The 19,015-nt window shown below is 38.8% G+C and overlaps 1 protein-coding gene across 1 annotated transcript in view; it reads left to right on the top strand.

The window, feature by feature from the left end:
• ush2a (Usher syndrome 2A (autosomal recessive, mild)) overlaps positions 1 to 19,015 on the top strand; it is a 304,801-nt gene that overhangs the window by 170,906 nt on the left and 114,880 nt on the right. Inside the window, exons 50-57 of the mRNA XM_038291100.1 lie at positions 3,399 to 4,063; positions 4,379 to 4,548; positions 4,681 to 4,847; positions 4,930 to 5,018; positions 11,422 to 11,756; positions 14,402 to 14,557; positions 16,857 to 17,020; positions 18,003 to 18,212. Coding sequence (XP_038147028.1) covers positions 3,399 to 4,063; positions 4,379 to 4,548; positions 4,681 to 4,847; positions 4,930 to 5,018; positions 11,422 to 11,756; positions 14,402 to 14,557; positions 16,857 to 17,020; positions 18,003 to 18,212 — 1,956 coding nt within the window. The remainder of the gene's footprint in view (positions 1 to 3,398; positions 4,064 to 4,378; positions 4,549 to 4,680; positions 4,848 to 4,929; positions 5,019 to 11,421; positions 11,757 to 14,401; positions 14,558 to 16,856; positions 17,021 to 18,002; positions 18,213 to 19,015) is intronic.

Consider the following 19,015-nt stretch of genomic DNA (forward strand, 5'->3'; position numbering starts at 1 on the left):
ACCAGCAGCGTATGCTTTCCATAACAGCATATCCTCAGTACTCAAACATCTTAGCATGAATCATTTGCTGCAGTGTAAACCCTGTGTCTCCCAACTCCCCAATAATGTATAATGGACACACAGCAAAAAGAGGCACTAACCCCTAAAAAAAAATCTTCCATAAACAGCCCATATCTACAAATAGTGCAATATTATGGTTTAAGGTTGTATTAACGCCAAAAGCAAATGCAGACATTTTTCATGTGGTCCACCTGGCATTGGTCGTGACATTCCACCCATAAACATTAGCAATTTGCCCGGACAGTGTGGTAAACTTCTCCTCAGCTCGCTATCAAATAGAGGAGTATGCTTACTCTTGCTACATCCTCTTGTCTGTTCAACAGACCTTGATTTTACAGAGCGAGTCAGCAGATCACTTGATCCACTCCTGGTTCAGCCAGCACTACCATCTACTTTAGGAACTGCAGCTAAATGATGGCTTCCAGTGGTAAATCCGTCTATCAAGGACCCAGTATCAGCTGCTGTGTCTTTGCAGGGGGGGCTCTGTGGAGTTTTTGACAGAACAAAGGTTTGTCTCCACTGTGTGCTCCTTAACCCTACATCACAACCTCATCTGTGATGTGATCTAATGGAGAGATTCAGATTGTTCAACTGCTGCTAAATTTTTCTTCATCTGATCGTCAACCGCTCTGCCTGGAATACTTCTTCACTCTCAGACACATTAACACGTGGATAACATTGAATTTACTTGATCCAGTCGCCGCATTTACCTTTGGTCTGAATGTACCTTAGGAGAAGCTATGTAATGCTTTACATTAAATGAGATAAGGCAGAGCACATCAAGTGACAGACAACTCCCGGGGTTTTTTGCTGCTGAAATTCCACACTGCATTTCATTTGCCTTGGAACCTAGAACTGCAAAGTAATTTCCAAAGTGATAGCGTTTCAGTTTTCAACATGTGGACTCTAAAAACTACTTGATTAATAGAACTGCTTTAAACAGAAAAATTGGGAAAACCATCTTGAATGTGGAAGTCGATTATGCTTCTGTTGCTCCAGTTTTTTTATTTATTGCTCTGACGTTGGTGGAGTTTTAGTAGAACTATGGTCAGAAATTGCTACTTCAGACACAAAAAGAATGCTGCACTAATGCCTTTTATTTTGTATATATTTCTATTAGTTATTTATATCTTATTTAGCCTTTATTTTATTAGGATGCTGCTTGAGATAAAATATAATTTCCAAGGGTGACCTGACCAAGAGGTAACAGAACATTAGAGTACAACAAACCTCTGTTCTTAAAATCAGCTTAAGTCGTTGAGTTTTTGCTTTTTTTTTTTACATATAATATATTTATTTAAAAGAAAGTAAACTTAATAACAGAACATTAGTAGCTGCATCCCTATATTAAACATTAAATATTGTTGTTTTAATGTCATTTTCTTGTACGTTAAAAAGGTTTTTGTTTATTTGTACTGCTGCATCAAATTACTTAATAAAAACTTCTTAAATTCCACATAGGGAATGAAAACAGAAATAAAATATATTAATAATCTTTTAGCATAAGGGGAACTTCATTTACAAGGCATCAGTTCCCATCTCAGTCTGTTTAGTCAGGCACATGAATTAGTTGATAATGAGGCAAAATTGCACATCGTTTACTTTTAAGTTGTTTAGTTGCATGTGCATAGACGTGCATGTATGCCTAATATCGCATGAATTTATGCTCTCATGCAACTGCTAATCTTATTTCACTTTTCCTTTCTGCCTGTCCCTCATAAACACACATACATATCACCATCTGGGAAAGCCGTTAGCGGTTAGCAGTAGCACTTAGCAGCACAGCACGCTCCCTCAGTCCGCTCAGTCACCTTGATCTGCCTGCCCTTCACACAGCACCATTACTGCTATACTGCCTCTCTGTGGGTGTGCGTATGTGAGTTAATGCGTGAGTTAGGAATAGTGTGTCTCTATGTATGTCCATTATAAAGTAGTACAGTGGGATGTAAATGCCGGGGGAGGACGAGGTTGGGATTACTTTCAAACAGGCTTCTATGAAGCGATTTTCCTTCTGCCTGATCTTGTGTTAATTTTTTACCCTTGCAATGCCATACGGCTTTTGCCCGTGAGCTTTTCTGCCTCTTTCTAAAAAGATTATTTGCTTTCTAACTTAAAAGATTTAAGAACTCTCATATGCTAATTAATTTTTTGCCATAGTATTCCTGGTTTAAATATCTTCAGAGTGACCAGTTTTCTCTTGCTTAATTAGAGCACATGTTCTTTCCAGCTTCTGGGGGATTGGTGGCCTAATGGTTAGAGCATTGCACTTGGGTGCCGGAGGTTCTGAGTTCAGGCCCCACTCCCACAAACTGCCACTCTGGGTCCCTGAGCAAGACCCTTAACCCCACACTGCTCCCCAAACACAACACAGTAGCAGCCCACTGCTCCCAGAGGGAATGGGTTAAATGCAGAGGTGAATTTCTCCAGTGGGAGATTAATTCAATTAGTTCAATTACAATTATTATTATTACTGGTCAGGTGGCTTAAAATGACTCCTCTATTTTTATTTTCCTTGACTATACGAATGACAAATTATCCTATTAGGATTTTATTTATTTTTTCTAATAAAAAAATAACAGTCATAGTGAAAATTAAAGCAACACTATGCACACAATTGCTGGCTGTATCAGCAGACAGCCAAATTTACCAGCTTTTCTCAGTGTCTTATACTCAGACTTTTATGATAAATATAGTAAGTGCAGAACCAAAACATATAATATTTTTCAAAATGAGCAGAGATCAGTATAAGATTTAGCTGAGTTTTATTTTACTTATTCTAAAATACCATAATATTACTTTATAATGCATTTAGTCTGGGCTTTCTGACATTCACCATGAGGCCCATAGCAAAAATGCACTCTTTTTTTGTCATCCGTTTGGAGCCAAATCAAAAACATGGACTTGCTAACTCTTAGTAATTTATCACTACCTTTCCCAGACCTTAAGGTTCTTTAGAATAATCTAAGTTGTCTTCTTTCTGAATTGCTGATCAAATCAACTTTTTGTATATTTTTGGTATATTTTCTCAAAGTGTATTTCTCAAAGTGTATTTGTATGTCTTTTGTTTATTCGTTTTTTCTGTATTTGTATTTATTATCATTAAAAAAATATCTTAGTGCAACATGTTCTTAGTGGAAGAAAGTGTAAAAAGTGAATTTTCATAATAATCTCTTTAAATAAGGATTAGAAAACAGCTCGTTGTCCTTTTTGATGTTTTTTGTTATTTCACTCTTATATACTTCTTTCAAAGTATTCCTTATTGTTGTAACTTGTATTTTTCATAATGTCATGTTTTTCTTATCTTCTCATTTATGATTTTTTTTTTTGTTTTTCTGCAGATCCAGGACCAATAGACATACCGACTGTTATGGGACTTCATCCTCGGACTGTATTAGTTACTTGGGATCCTCCAGCTCAAAGAAATGGAATCATTACAAATTACACCCTTTATCTTTACTCAGACTCCATCACCTCTCTAGATTATAACCCTAATTTAGTCACCAGCTCGTCCTACAACTCAGATTTATCATCAGAACCAAGCCTGACTTCCACCACTGATGCAGTACTCAATTCAGATTCTAACTTATTGACATCATCAAATCCTGGCAGACCTGAGGACTCTGTGGCTACTGTAGATTATGATAACAAATTGAGCATAATTCAAGAAAATGCACACATCAACCACTTCTCCACCATGATTCCTAGTGTTGTTGAAAAGACAGAGACATCTAGTGAAAATACTAAAGGTCATGACAAAAATATGATCTTATTCAAAACAGCTGAGCCTAACAGCAGCAGTTTAAATCCAGACATCTCACCATCAGTCCCATATTATCCTGAAAGTAGCTTGGGTCCCAATCATTTTATTACACCATCTACCAGTCCCGTCTCCCCCTTTTCTGCTACTAATTCTGGATCCACTCCACTCTCTGTCACTGTTCCTGGAAATACCACCAGTTACACTTTCCTCAATCTACTTCCCTACCAAACATTTCACCTCCAGGTACGCCAATGTGAATTTAGCATTTAAATAGATTACAGCATTAATCTGTACGAGGTTAGGAATATGGATGTGAGTTAGTTGACAAACAAATGTTTTTTTTTCCTAATTTCCCATTCCGTACCTTTCCTCATAAATAAAGGTTAAAATATATATTTTTGATAACTAATCATGTATGTTTAATGTTATAGATCTTTGACTCTTAATGTTTCTCAGTTGAAGTAAACTGTAACTATTGTTGAGAATTATCTACTGACTAGTTTCTAATAGCAATAGAAAAGTAAAGTTCTCCTAGTAAGTTCCCCTACTGTTATTCAGGTGAGAGCGTGCACAAGGGTCGGTTGCTCAGTGTCAGAGACATCTCAGTATTTCCAGACTCTACCAGCTCCACCTGAAGGGGTGCCTGCACCTCACCTTTACTCCGAAACACCGACATCTGTTCTCTTATCCTGGGGTGCACCAGAAAAAAGCAATGGACCACTAGAACGGTGAGGAACAAGTGCTTTCTTTTGCCAAGTACTTGATGACACTGATGACACACTCTTCAGTCCCTCTTGCACATTTGATCGATTGAAATATTCTTTGTTAATGTGTGTCTGGTAACCCATTTTTTGCTGTAGTTGGGTGATCGAGCGAAGAGTTGCTGGAACCCAACAAGTCTCCACAGTAGGCCATCTTCCACCCTTTCCTCCCCCTCTTTCGTTCCTGGACTCCTCCTCAGCTCTCAGTCCTTGGACAGGCTACCACTATCGGCTTGTGCTCCATAATGAGGCTGGAAAGGCTTCTGGTAATACAGGAATAAAAATTCACGTTTACAACTCATTTATAAAAGAAAATGCATTTTAAACTATGCATTTTTATACATGCAGGGCCCTGGGCCAGTGTCACCACCAGACCTTCTCGGCCAGCTGGATTGAATCCCCCAAGAGTAAAAGTTCTTGGATCCGACTCGCTTCAAGTGAGTTTTTTTTCCTCTACTTATTTTCTTTCTTTTTCTGCCAAGTACTTGATGATAATGGTAGTTATCAACATGCTTACTAATTGGACTGTAGCAATATGTGAACTTGGCATAAAGGCTGATACAGATCAGTTTTAAGCTCACAAAAAATTTTGTAGTATCCAAATTACATAGTGATCCTATTGTGACTGACTGAGTGTTTATATTTCTTCAAAACAAAAGAAATAATAGAGTGCAGCTTCATCGAGAATCTCCTTCAGTCACTCCGCGTTTGACTGAGAGAAAAAGACAAAGCAATGTCAAACAGATTCTTCTGTCTTTCCTTTTCGGATTTAATGAGGGAGAGGAGCATTCAACTCAAGGTCCCCTTCAGAAATGGGAGGGGCTGTGACCCTGTCTGTTGCAGCTTCCTTCCTGTCGGCCATTTTGAAAGAGTGACTGGAGTGGATTTCCACCAGTGGCTAATCTCTCATCAAGGCCTATCTCTGAAAGCTACTGAAACAAAATTGCATGCATCCACACACAAAGAGAGGCACACACACTTGCACTCACAGCCCTACACTAATGCTAACTGCGGAAAAATGCTAATGCCTGTCCTCATTTCAGAACCGCCCCTGTCATTGCAGCAGCAGCATAGCTTTAAGGGTCACAGGTCTCAGAAGAAAAGCGTTCCTTCCTGGTTGTTGCTAATTGGGCAGACAGGAAGCTGCTTCCTGGTTATAAGCTGACCTTGACAAACATTGGAGGATTTTAAATAATTTTCTTGCATCTAATCTATACAGTTTCCCCATCTTCGCTAAAAAAAATTTCAGTTTTTTTTGTTTTTATTAATATACAGTTACGATGTGTTTTATTGAGATTATACCTGATTGACCAAAACCAAAACAGCACTTACATTTTAAAAAACAGGAAATGGATATATACTATTGAAATTTGTTCACAAATAAAACCTAAAATATGCCGTTTGTTTCAATACTACCAGTTTAGTGCAAGCAGTTATGCCACCATTATTAATCACAAGCTAAACCTATAATTTTACATACAGTAACACATAGACCAGGCTTCCTTGATCTGGCCGTTGTAGTCCTGTTTCCTGCAGATTTTAGATGCAACTCGGATCAACACACCTAAGGTAAATAAGCAGGTTATTAGCTGGACTACTGAGAATCTTACAGCATGATGGGGAGGTAATTAAGAGCATTGGATTCAAGTATGAAAGCCGAGACACATCTGAAGATGAGGGACAATAGACAGTGAGGGCCAGCATAAAGGAAACTTTCCATAGACTGTCAGAGCTGATTTAGCTGGTAGATTATACTTTACTGTTAAACATGTGATATGATGCTCTATAAATACTCTGTGAAGATAGATGAATTGTCTGTGTCTTGCTGCCCTCGTTTTAAGAATTCTTCCAGTTTGTCATTGACAATAATCTTTGCAAAAAAGTTTTTGCCTGGTGTCGAACAGCTATAATTTAAACATGCTTTATTGGGACCTGTAAGGACTTCACTCAAGTGCTTGATAATTTTAATTATTAAATGTTATGTCCAGAAAAGACACAGGAACATCTTGAGTCAAGGGATAAAAATGTTTCTGTTCTTGTGAAAGCCGAGACACATCTGAAGATGAGGGACAATAGACAGTGAGGGCCAGCATAAAGGAAACTTTCCATAGACTGTCAGAGCTGATTTAGCTGGTAGATTATACTTTACTGTTAAACATGTGATATGATGCTCTATAAATACTCTGTGAAGATAGATGAATTGTCTGTGTCTTGCTGCCCTCGTTTTAAGAATTCTTCCAGTTTGTCATTGACAATAATCTTTGCAAAAAAGTTTTTGCCTGGTGTCAAACAGCTATAATTTAAACATGCTTTATTGGGACCTGTAAGGACTTCACTCAAGTGCTTGATAATTTTAATTATTAAATGTTATGTCCAGAAATGACACAGGAACATCTTGAGTCAAGGGATAAAAATGTTTCTGTTCTTGTGCATTTTACATTCACTCTAAACTCATAGGTTTCAAATTATCTTAACTCTGGGGCATAACGACCTGATTATGCTTGACACTATTTATTATTGCAATCCACTCAAGGGGTCTAAGGATCTCCTCTCAGTATCTAATGGCAGTCATGCTACCTCTAGCGAGCACATGGAGGGCTATGTGGCCCTCCAAAGAAATGCTGTCCGACACCATTACTGACCCACTGTTAAACCAGTCATGGTGAAGGATGTTGCAGGTAGCAGATCTCTCTCCACAGTGTCTCCAGACTCTGTCACGTCTGTCACATGTGTTCAGGGTGAACCTGCTTTCATCTTTGAAGAGCACAGAGCATCAGTGGTCAATTTGCTAATTCTGGTGTTCTCTGGGAAATGGCAAGCATCTTGCCCAGTATTGAGCTTTAAACACAGTCCCCATCTTTGGACATCAGGACCTCATCTTTCCTCATGGAGTCGGTTCCTAACCGTTTGTGCAGACACATGAACGTTTTTGCGTGCTGGAGGTCACTTTGCAGGGTTCTGTCAGTGCTCCTCCTGTTCCTCCTTGCACAAAGGCGGAGGTAGCTGTCCTGCTGGGTTGTTGCTCTCCTACTGCCTCCTCCACATCTCCTGGTGTACTTAGCTGTCTCCTGGTTGCGCCTCCAGCCTCTAGACACTACACTGACAGACACAGCAAAACTTATTACTACAGCTTGCATTGATGTGCCAACTTAAATGAGCTGCACTACCTGAGCCACTTGAGAGGGTTGTGGAGTCTGTCTCATGCTACCAAATGTGTGAACACACCACCAACACTAAAAAGTGACCAAAACCTTAGTCAGAAAGGTTGGTACCGAGAAGAGGTCTGTGGTCCCCTTCTGCAGAACCACTCCGTTATTGAGTGTGTCTTTCTAATTGCCAAAAGTCTCCACCCCTCGTCTATTCTATTAGCACAACAGCATGTGAAATTGATTGTCAATCAGTGTTACTTCCTAAGTGGACAGTTTGATTTCACAGAAGTTTGATTTAATTAAACTTATATTGTGGTGTTTTTGGGTGTTCTTTTTTTTTTTTTTTTTTTTTTTTTTTTTTTAGCAGTGTATATCTTATTACTTGAGGTAGGTTACCCTTTTAAAAATAATGTGAAGTGTTTTCTTTTAAATTTTTTCAATAGTTCAATAGTTTAAATTATTTAATTACATTTAAAAAACAGAATTTGCTCAAAATCTAAAGTTTTGATTTTTCTTATTACATCATTATATACAGACTATATTGTAATTGTCATTTTGTACACACAGAGTATAGAAAAATACATTTTGTTCAATACAGCTCTCAAGACATTTTAAATTTTTAAAGTGCAGCAGTGATAATGTAAGCATGTGACTGTATATTAGTTCGTTTCCAAAATTCAGGGGGGGGTTTTTTGGTTTGTTTTTTATATCCCCATTTTATACAACATTCAGCAGTCTAATGGCAGTGGGGAATAAACTGTTGTGGAATCTACTGGACCTGCATTGGATGCTTCGAAGTCTTTTCCCAGAGGGCAGCAGGAAGAACAGTCCATGGTGGAGGTGTGAGGGGTCATTTATGATGTTAAACAAAATATATTTTTAATCTTGAGGGTTTTCTGGAAAAGGTATTGGCAACTGGCAGCCTAGTGATTAGGGCATAGAGCTTTGAATCCTGAGGTTCTGAGTTTGAGCTCCACTCCCACAGACTCCCACTCTGGTTGACTGAGCAAGACACTTAACCCCCGATTGCTCCCTGGGCGCCCCGCAATTGCAGCCCACTGCTCTCCAAGGGGATGGGTTAAATGCAGGGGTAAATTTCTCCAGTGTGAAATCAATAAAGTTCAATAAAAAATATCTATTATTAAGAAAGAATGTCAATTAAATAGTTTTCTTTTTGCTTTGATGCCCCCTATTCCTCACGAGAAACCATTTTACTGTAAAGCTTCTGGAAATTTACCTGAAAGCTTTAAAAGATATTGTATTTGGTTTTTGCTTTTTATTGTATTATTTTAAACTGAGTATCTTCGTACATACATCAACTAGTGATGCAACCTGGACACATCATCAGTGATATTACCTGGTATCATAGAGTGTTTCAGGTCTTTCAAACATCATACACTCTCCTCCAGGCGACCCAGCCAGGGTTGATCAGACCCCAGCTTGTGTCCAGGTAGCGCTACCCTACCCACGGATCTCCTCTCCTGATCCACAACCACCGCGAGGCAACCTCTGCTGCCTCTGTGGCCTCCTTGATGGCCCTTCGCTTGCTGGCCCCTGTGATGCCCAGCATGCTGTACACCCTGCAGAGGGACTGGCCAGCAAACCCTCTGCATCCCACCTCAATAGGCTCGCACCTTGCTCGCCACCCATTGAGCCGACACTGCTCCACCAGATCGCTGTACTTAGCCCTCTTTCTCTCGTTGGCCTCCTCGATGCGGTCTTCCCAAGGGACCGTGAGCTCCAGAAGCACAACCTGCTTCATTTATACTGCGAGTATAAATGTTACCAATATGTTAAGGTTATCTTTTATTTCAGATATATTTATTAATATTTCCAAATATGTTGAAAAATACACAAATTTGAATGTAAGAATGGAAAATTGTTATTTGTCCCTACCTATTGGAAATTACAAAGTATGTTTCTTGTCTGATAAAACTATACACACACCAACAAATCCTCACACACATTTTTCACCAAAGTGTAGACTTAGTTTTCTACTGTCTTACCTGCTTGCAAAGGATCACACACAAACACACACTCTTAAACAGCCCACTGGCCTTAGCCCCAGTGCTCCATGTCAGGGTCTCTGTTGTCTTCACCATCACCAGATTACATCAAGCTATTCAATCTGTAAATGACTTCCACCACAGAGCACACTCAACACGCACTTTGGGAAATGAGCTACCTAACTCAAAATGACCCTGCCCAGTTGTGGTGTTTGTGCCCCTGTGAGTGCGTGATTGTCTTTCCGTTGTTAGAAGGTATTGCTCCTGTGTATGCATCTGTCTGTGTGTGTGTCCTGTATCACTGCTCAGTGTCTTGTTAAAATATCAAGGTTGCCTGATAATTAATTGGTCTTCTATTTCTCATCAACACTGACCACATAATCACCTGTACATGTACTAACAAGTTGTTTACCAAGTAATTTCATTATGTCTACATATGCCAGAGTATGCAGAATTTCAAAACATTCTTGCTGCTTTTCTGAGTGTTAATATAATAATCCAATGTTAACTGTGGAAGTAGTTTTCTATAAAGGTGTATAAACCAGCATGTTTATATCTGTATGTTGTATGTATGCAATATTATTTGTGTTTAGCATTTAGCTTTATCATGGCTCTAAAATGCTGGCAGATTGAACTGATTCAAGATCACAACAGCTTGCTTTTGTTTTTCATGCTGCAATTCCATTAGGAGCTTCTTTCATCATTTTAGCATGGCCTCCGTGTGTGAGAGAGACGGTGTGCCCGTTTGTGTGCTCCCTGTTTTAAATGTGATGGAGGAAACCTTCTACTTAAGTGAAAGTCAGGTTATGTTTTCTAACAAGGCCGTGCCTAATAGTGATTTTTCTCCGGCTTGCTGGTGTCACTGTAATGTGACAACACAATACATTCAAGTGCTCTGTTCAGACAAGACCAAAATTAAACTTTTTCTCAGACAAACACTGTTTTCGATGTAAATGTAATAAAGAAAAGTCCCCTGATGACACCATCCATATGGTTTGTCAAAGGTGGTAGTATGATGCTGTAGAGGTTCTTCTTTAAAGTTTAAGTTTTGGAAGAGTCTGAAGCCCGTCAGAAATTATTTAAAGTTGTTACAGCAAAATCCTCATAGGATTAAACCTGTTAGAGAGTTAAAAGTACTATATGAGACAGAGGTGAAGTTTCACATTCATGCAGGATTATCGTAAATACACAGCGAGAGCAACCATTTCTGTTAAAATGACCCAGTCAAAGTCCAGGCCTAAATACAATGGAGATATAGATACTGTTGTTTAAAGATACTCTCAGATCAGACAGAGATTATGCTATTTTGCAAAGACATGGGCAACAATTTTAGTTTTGACATGCTCATGGCTGAAGAGATTTCTCATGGCCTGCAGCTGTAGGTTTAAGGAAAGGAGGTCCCAAAAAGAATGGAGTACAGCGTGCTACTGTAAATACAAACTGATACAACAGCTTTCAAACATTTGTTTTTTTTTATTTACTATTTTGTTCAACTTTACTATTAGGAAAGGTATTAAAAGATCTACAAAAATAGATATATTTTATTGTGGTAATTGCCAAAATTTTTAAATTTACAAGTTTGAAAGGCAGGGTAGAAAAGATTTAATGATATTTTCTATCTTGTCAAAGTATTTCACCCGTCTGTATTTTAAAAAATAAACATTGATTCCTCACTCTCTTTTCAGGTCACATGGTCACCACCTTTGATTCCTAATGGAGAGATTCATGGATATGAAATCCGTCTCCCTGAACCGCGAATCTTTCATGACACCATAAATTCCACGGAGCTCAATGTCACTATAATAGACCTTGTTCCATACACAAATTACAGTGTGACTGTGCTGGCATGTTCAAAAGGTGGAGGATATGTGGGTGGATGTACAGAAAGTCCTCCAACTCCTGGTTCCACTTTACCAACAAGACCTGAAGACCTTTCACCTCTAACAGTAGTGCCAGTCAGTGAATCTTTTCTGGCCATTTCCTGGCAAACACCAAATCGGCCTAATGGACCCAACATCAGGTAAAAATAGAAAGGGTAAATTTTCTTTTTGTTTTTACTACCTATATAGTCTTATTATAAATTCTTGCTCATAGATTTATAGACAATTTCTACAAGCATTTCAGATTCACACTAGTAGATTCAGCTGGAAAGAAACTGTTCCTTTGCCATGAGGTTTTGGTGCTGATGAACCAAATCCTCTTTTTAGATGGATACAAATACAAATGAGCACCTAGGCTATTAATAGAATTAACATTCTTACTTGAAAGGTTCATTCCTCACAAGGGTGTTTGGTCAATTCACTCTTTTAACAAATCTCACACTGATTTATACCCTCCCTTTACCATATATCCCTCTTAGCTTTAAGTGCCTACAAACAAACCAGACTTATACTTAGATTCCTTTATTGTCATTGCACAAAAAACACAGGGTGAATCTTGACAACGAAATGTCTATTACTTGGCTAACAGTGTAACAGAGCTAAGACCTTATTCCTGCACAATAAATATGTTTTCTATGAGTAAGACCTAGCTATATACAGGTGAAAGAGTATATATATATATATATATATATATATATATATATATATATATATATATATATATATATATACACATATACAGGTAAAAGCCAGTAAATTAGAATATTTTGAAAAACTTGATTTATTTAAGTAATTGCATTCAAAAGGTGTAACTTGTACATTATATTTATTCATTGCACACAGACTGATGCATTCAAATGTTTATTTCATTTAATTTTGATGATTTGAAGTGGCAACAAATGAAAATCCAAAATTCCGTGCAGGTGGACTGCTGCTGAGTGGTCCAAAGTCATGTTTTCTGACGAAAGCAAATTTACCATTTCTTTTGGAAATCGAGGTCCCAGAGTCTGGAGGAAGACAGGAGAGGCAAAGGATCCACGTTGCCTGAAGTCTATTGTAAAGTTTCCACCATCAGTGATGGTTTGGGGTGCCATGTCATCTGCTGGTGTCGGTCCACTCTGTGTCCTGAGATCAAGGGTCAACGCAGCCGTCTACCAGCAAGTTTTAGAGCACTTCATGCTTCCTGCTGCTGACCTGCTCTATGGAGATGGAGATTTCAGGTTCCAACAGGACTTGGCGCCTGCACACAGCGCAAAATCTACCCGTGCCTGGTTTATGGACCATGGTATTTCTGCTCTAAATTGGCCAGCCAACTCCCTTGACCATAGCCCCATAGAAAATCTGTGGGGTATTGTGAAAAGGAAGATGCAGAATGCCAGACCCAAAAACACAGAAGAGTTGAAGGCCACTATCAGAGCAACCTGGGCTCTCATAACACCTGAGCAGTGCCAGAAACTCATCGACTCCATGCCACGCAGCATTAATGCAGTAATTGAGGCAAAAGGAGCTCCAACCAAGTATTGAGTATTGTACATGCTCATATTTTTCATTTTCATACTTTTCAGTTGGCCAACATTTCTAAAAAATCCCTTTTTGTATTAGCCTTAAGTAATATTCTAATTTTGTGACACACGGAATTTTGGATTTTCATTTGTTGCCACTTCAAATCATCAAAATTAAATGAAATAAACATTTGAATGCATCATTCTGTGTGCAATGAATAAACATAATGTACAAGTTACACCTTCTGAATGCAATTACTGAAATAAATGAAGTTTTTCAAAATATTCTAATTTACTGGCTTTTACCTGTATATTACACTGAGTTATTGAAGAAGAACCATCAATAATAAGTATTGCACTGAGTTATTGCACTGAGTATAGTGATTTTCCCTCTGTAGAATGTCTTAAATTTAATACATTTAAGCAAAAAGCATTGTTAACACTGTGAGAATGTGATTTAGAAATAGCATATCACCTTTTTTAGAAAAATATAGGATTAAAACCATTTTTATCTGCTTGGTGATTTTTTTTAAATGCATGGAAAAGAAGAGGAGAACAATATTGGCTCAAAGGAAATTCTTTTGATAGGTTCCAAATTTAATGATAAGAAACAAACTTTTAGAATAAATTTGGTGTTTGATCCATTAGCAAAATAATAGATATCATGCAGATTATTAAAAAAAAAAACTGCTGAAGAATTTCACCAGAAATATGAATACACTAAGAAACTGCAAACACAAATGCCTGCTAATGAGCTAAGTGTTATGCATTTATAATGGGTATTTTCTCAGAACTAATGCACATTCTGGTCCACTTTATTCACGTCCTGTTCGACTCTGCCTGCGATTAGGCCTAAAATAAAGGTCCATTTTTCGCAGTAGTTGATTAAAATGCATTAAGGGTGCTCTCTCTCTCTTTTCTGCGCTGCTCAGCTCAGTGTGTTTGTCTAAGTGGGTTGGTTAAAAGGCAGCGTTAAGCCCTTCTCTTCTGATTACAGCAGAAATTAGCATCACTGTGGGGAAAGTAAAACACAAAACCCAGAGAAAAACAGCTTTAGGGGCATTGGGAGGGATGAGATACAGAGAAAGCTCAAGAACGGAGATGATGAAAAACTGCATAAGCGGAAGAAATGAGTGATAAAAGTCAGCTAAAATTCTGTGTGGAAGTTAGGGTATGTATGTGTGTATGTATGAGCACTGTAAGGAGAGTCTTTGTGTGTCGATGGATTCTTTAACATCAAGCTGTGTGTTTGTTTTTCTGTTATTCAAATTTCCCCCCCTCAGATACAAGTTGCTCAGACGTAAAACCCACCAACCCCTGGCCGTCACCATGGTTCCCACATTAACAGCCACTTCCCCACCCCCCTCTGAAGATCTCCATCGCTGGTTCCATGTTTACTCCGGCACCAAATTGTTCTATGAAGATAAAGGCCTAAGCAGGTGAGATTACTGGAATGAGCTCTACAGCAAATGGCAGTGCTGCAGCAAACAGTGTGTGCAGAGCTGATCGGAGAGTAACGGCTGATGTCGATCTTTTAATACCGTTCAAAGATACATTAAGCAAATATCCCAAAGAATTAATTTCTTTTTGTTTCACAGTGTCCTTTAATCTCAGTCCACCACATGGTTGGAGCTTTTTTACTTTATCTTTTCTGAACTGCTCTGAGTCCTATGTGCCTGTTTTTAAATCAGCTGACCGTCTTTCAGGTGTATCAGCTTTTCCCAGAATGCACTGCGCTTAACTTTTTTTCACACATTTGCTACATTGTTAGAAGAACTACCGATTTTGCTTCTATTCTCTCTTTAATGTACATTTTGTGTAATTTTATATGCATGGCTTAAATCATACTTTTTGTCTTTCTGCAAACGTTTCTGAAACCAGGCATACACTGTACAATTTTTGCCCTTTTCGGGCCAATTTTCCAGCCTTGCGAGAGTTTTTCGATCGGGCTTCATCGTGTAGTGTACAGGGGGTAACGAGGGGCGACCACCTCCCAGTCAGGAATCATAAGGTTGGGAGAAAATCAAACATGTTTGAAATTCAGTCAGCCGTCGTAAGGTCGCATCAGAGCGTCGGGCCGCAGGGTGTGAGAACATGCATTGTTAGCTGTGAACATTTAAACCCTGCTGTGTCGTCATACCGTTTGAGCTGCAGCTGTGTGCAACAATTGAAAATATCGCACAGTGTATGCCCGGCTTTAGAAGGGATTTGTATAAATTAGCATGAAAGAACATGTACATGAAGTATTCAGCCTTCTTTACACTTACAAGGTAAATGGAACCTGTAGGCCTTTTTAAAAGGGGCAAGGAAACTTGAATTGTTTGTCTTATTAGCCCCATTTACACTAGCCTTTTGAAATCATGCAGAAATTGGTCTGAGCACGGCAATCGAGATAACTGTTGAGTGTAAATTGCACGCACAACTGAACCGGACTGCACCAGACACAATTAAACTGCGCTAATATGGTACTAGTTCATTAGTAGGCCTTGTCATGGTTCAGTTGAGGCTCGATTCTCAGATAATAAAGAGTGCATGAGCAGACCATGTCATCTCCTAACCGTCAGTCTCCGTAATCATGAAATTTCAGACATTCATATAAATACTAGCTTCTCTACCATGCCACATGATTTCCAGTGATGATTCTGCTTAGCAGTGTGATGAACCTCAACTCCTGTCGTTGTTTCCTGCATCTGTAAGCCCTGATTATACTGTCACTTGTCGTATCCAATTCCCAAAAGCTGACTCTGTCAGGTAAATTCACCAAAGAATGCCTTCTTCGACCTGACTCTTTGTACCCCCATGTTGGTTTACTTGTTTCCCTCTAGAAAGCAGTAGTACCGTAGATCGTCACTAGGATGCAAGGACCCGTGCTAGCATGGTGTGTAAAATGGTAATAAGGATCCAAGCTCAAAACTGTTAACTGATCCAAGCTCGGCACGGATCCATTTTAAGAGGGTAGTGTAAATGGGACTATTATTTGCCCTTGTATCCAAACTCTAGCTGCTCACACCGAGCCAGACTCTGTTTTTGGTTTCTTTAAGGCAGTTTTCCCTCTTGGTGTCCCTATATGCAGGCTCAGAATGTGGGATATTTGCAAAGGTAATCCTCACCCTGAACACTGCAAAGCTGCATTGTTAGTGCTGCAAGGAACCGAAATAATTCATTATAGTTTGTACGTACAAATCAGTCAGAGTGAAGTGCGAGTAAGGTTACAGAGGCTGACAGAGAGTTTTCCACAAGAAGGAAGTTTGGCCAGATGCTGCAGCAGTCTTTATGTGTGCCGATAACAGGTTTTGCTTGACAACTCCTGGAAAGAGAAGGAACCTGCATTAAATTTTTTCCTACGAGTCCCGTTTCTGCAGCTGGAGGAGGGACAGGCTGGTTGCAGTGTTCCGATTGACTGACTGTCTTCAGAACCCATAGCTGCACAGCAGCTATAATACTTTCAGTAGGAGGTCAGCACCCATGCACTTAAGCGTTCACCTTTTGCCACTTGTTTTTTCAGGAAGTAGGCGCGCCTAAAATCAGTGACGCATTGTGACTGACTGGACAAAGAAAACAAAACAAACAACATTTTTTAACTACTTTGTTTGATCCCTGACCGGTATTCAAACTATAATCAGCCTTTATAATTAACAGAGTTGAATTGAACAGAAAGCAACAGATTAAGTTCACTTATAGACAAACATACTGTTATAACTTGTGCATGCATAAAGAGCACCATTTTTCTCTCCACAGATTTACCCGTTACCAGTACCAGCTTGTGGTTTATAACGATGTGGGCTTCACTTCAGGAGATATTGTTACTGCAATGACATTGGCAGGGGCTCCTCTCAAACCTCCTACTCTGTCTGCTCATGCTATCAATCACACAGCTGTACAAGTCAACTGGAATAAACCTTGTAAGATTACCCTCTCTGTTCACAACACAGCATTATATCCATCAGATAATTGAGCTCTCACTATATTGTAGAAAACCAGCTGACAAACGCAACTTAGTTTTTCTTCCAAGTTATTCTTGGAATCTTATTTTCACAAAATGATCTGGTTGACTTATGTGTAAACCATTAAACATTTCTGAGCTTCCAGACATGAAAGGTGAGAAAAATGTTTGTTTTAAATCCCCTTAAAATAATGCCTGTTCAGGGTGATAAGGGCTACTTTAGCGTGCATGGACAAACATGCTATTTTATAGCTTTTTATTACTGACAGAAACACTGCGGAGGACAGCTAAAATGTTATCCACTCTAAGAGCAGGTTTCAGTTATTTCTCAGCCACTTTACCTGGGTTTTGGCCACTATGTGGGAAGTGGCTTGTTGTATATATCAAAACCAGACTGAGCTTTGATAGGGGCTGAAAAATCCTTAAAATACTCAGCACAAGCGTGCGCTTACGTCTATATATATATATAACCCTAATCCGATTGGAGCTTGCCCATTTTTTACCAAAAAATTAAGAACACTGTATAAAAAAATGTCTAAAATACTTGATGCTCGTGATAGGTTGTGATCAGCATTATACATTATTTGGCTTTACACTAACTTTATCAACCTAGTTTGTCTTTTTCTGACCATTGAGGGTCAAAAGTACCCAGTCATTGTTAAGTAAATCTAAGGGGTATTTTATCTATATTAATTTTCAATATAAACTGCAAACTAATAACTGCTGATAGAGCATACGAATCATTGTCTTTAGTGTAATTCGTATTTTACTTTCTGTAAGAAACATTCTTATCTTTTTTTTTCCTTGAACACTTTTATAGTAAAATGTTTTGATAATTTCTTTACTAAAGAAATACCTACGGTACAATTAACCTGGAGATGGAAAAAAAAATATTTAATGTAATTAATTACTCACCTTTACTCTTTTCTTGTATTTTTTAGCTTTGCATGACCTGCAGGGAGAAGTGGAATCATTCTTCCTCTCAATAAACTACTCTGAGTCCAGTCCATTGATGTGTTATGGACCTGAGGTCAAGTCAGCTGTGATAGGAAACCTTTGGCCCAGGACAACCTATTTGATATCGCTGCAGGTGTTCAATGGTGCACATAACACAACTAAAGCATTGGTTGACGTCACGACGGCTGATGGAGGTAGGAGAAAAATAAAACTATAAACATGTGCTAATTTAAAACTTAAACTCGTCATCCTCTGCTTCTTCTGGGACCATGGTTGCAGGAGCAGCAGTCTCAGCAGAGCTCCCTCTACCCAGACACCTCCTCCACTTTGGCGTTCCCGAGCCACTCGAGAAACAAAGCCCCAGTTGTGACTTTATTTAATAAATTTTCTTTTGGACTGTGTCAACAGTCCGCTGTGTTTTAGGACAACAAATGAGTGTGATTCAAGCTGAAACCATGACCTAACAGTGAACTCTGCAGACATATGAAATTATTTCACAATGACTTCCATAAAGAAATAAAAAAATCATTCAACTCAAGCTCAAACATATTTCACTACACCTTCAGTCCAGCCAAGTGATGTTGATAATTAGAGACAACTAGATTTTCCCTGCAGCTCCACTACCTACCAGCTATAATTATGTCAACTTGGCAGCAATGCAACTGAATTAAGATTAGATGACACACATCTGGACAGTGTTGGGCACGTTACTTTGAAAAAGTAATTAGTTATAGTTACTAGTTACTTCTCCCAAAAAGTAACTGAGTTACTAACTGTGTTACTCCACAATAAAAGTAACTAGTTACTAGTAAAAGTAACTATTGCGTTACTTTTGCGTTTCTCGCCCCCGTAACCCTCACCACCCAGCCCCCACCTTCTCGCTGTGTGTTTCCAAAGCCAGCTGAATAGAGCGGACGACAAAGACAAGAACCTGCAGACAGTTTAGCATTTATTGCAACTCAACGTAAATGACATCAGGGGGAACGCGATGTGAAGT

This window comes from Cyprinodon tularosa, unplaced genomic scaffold, assembly GCF_016077235.1.
Source record: "Cyprinodon tularosa strain WSP-4 unplaced genomic scaffold, ASM1607723v1 ctg293, whole genome shotgun sequence".
NCBI lineage: Eukaryota > Metazoa > Chordata > Actinopteri > Cyprinodontiformes > Cyprinodontidae > Cyprinodon > Cyprinodon tularosa.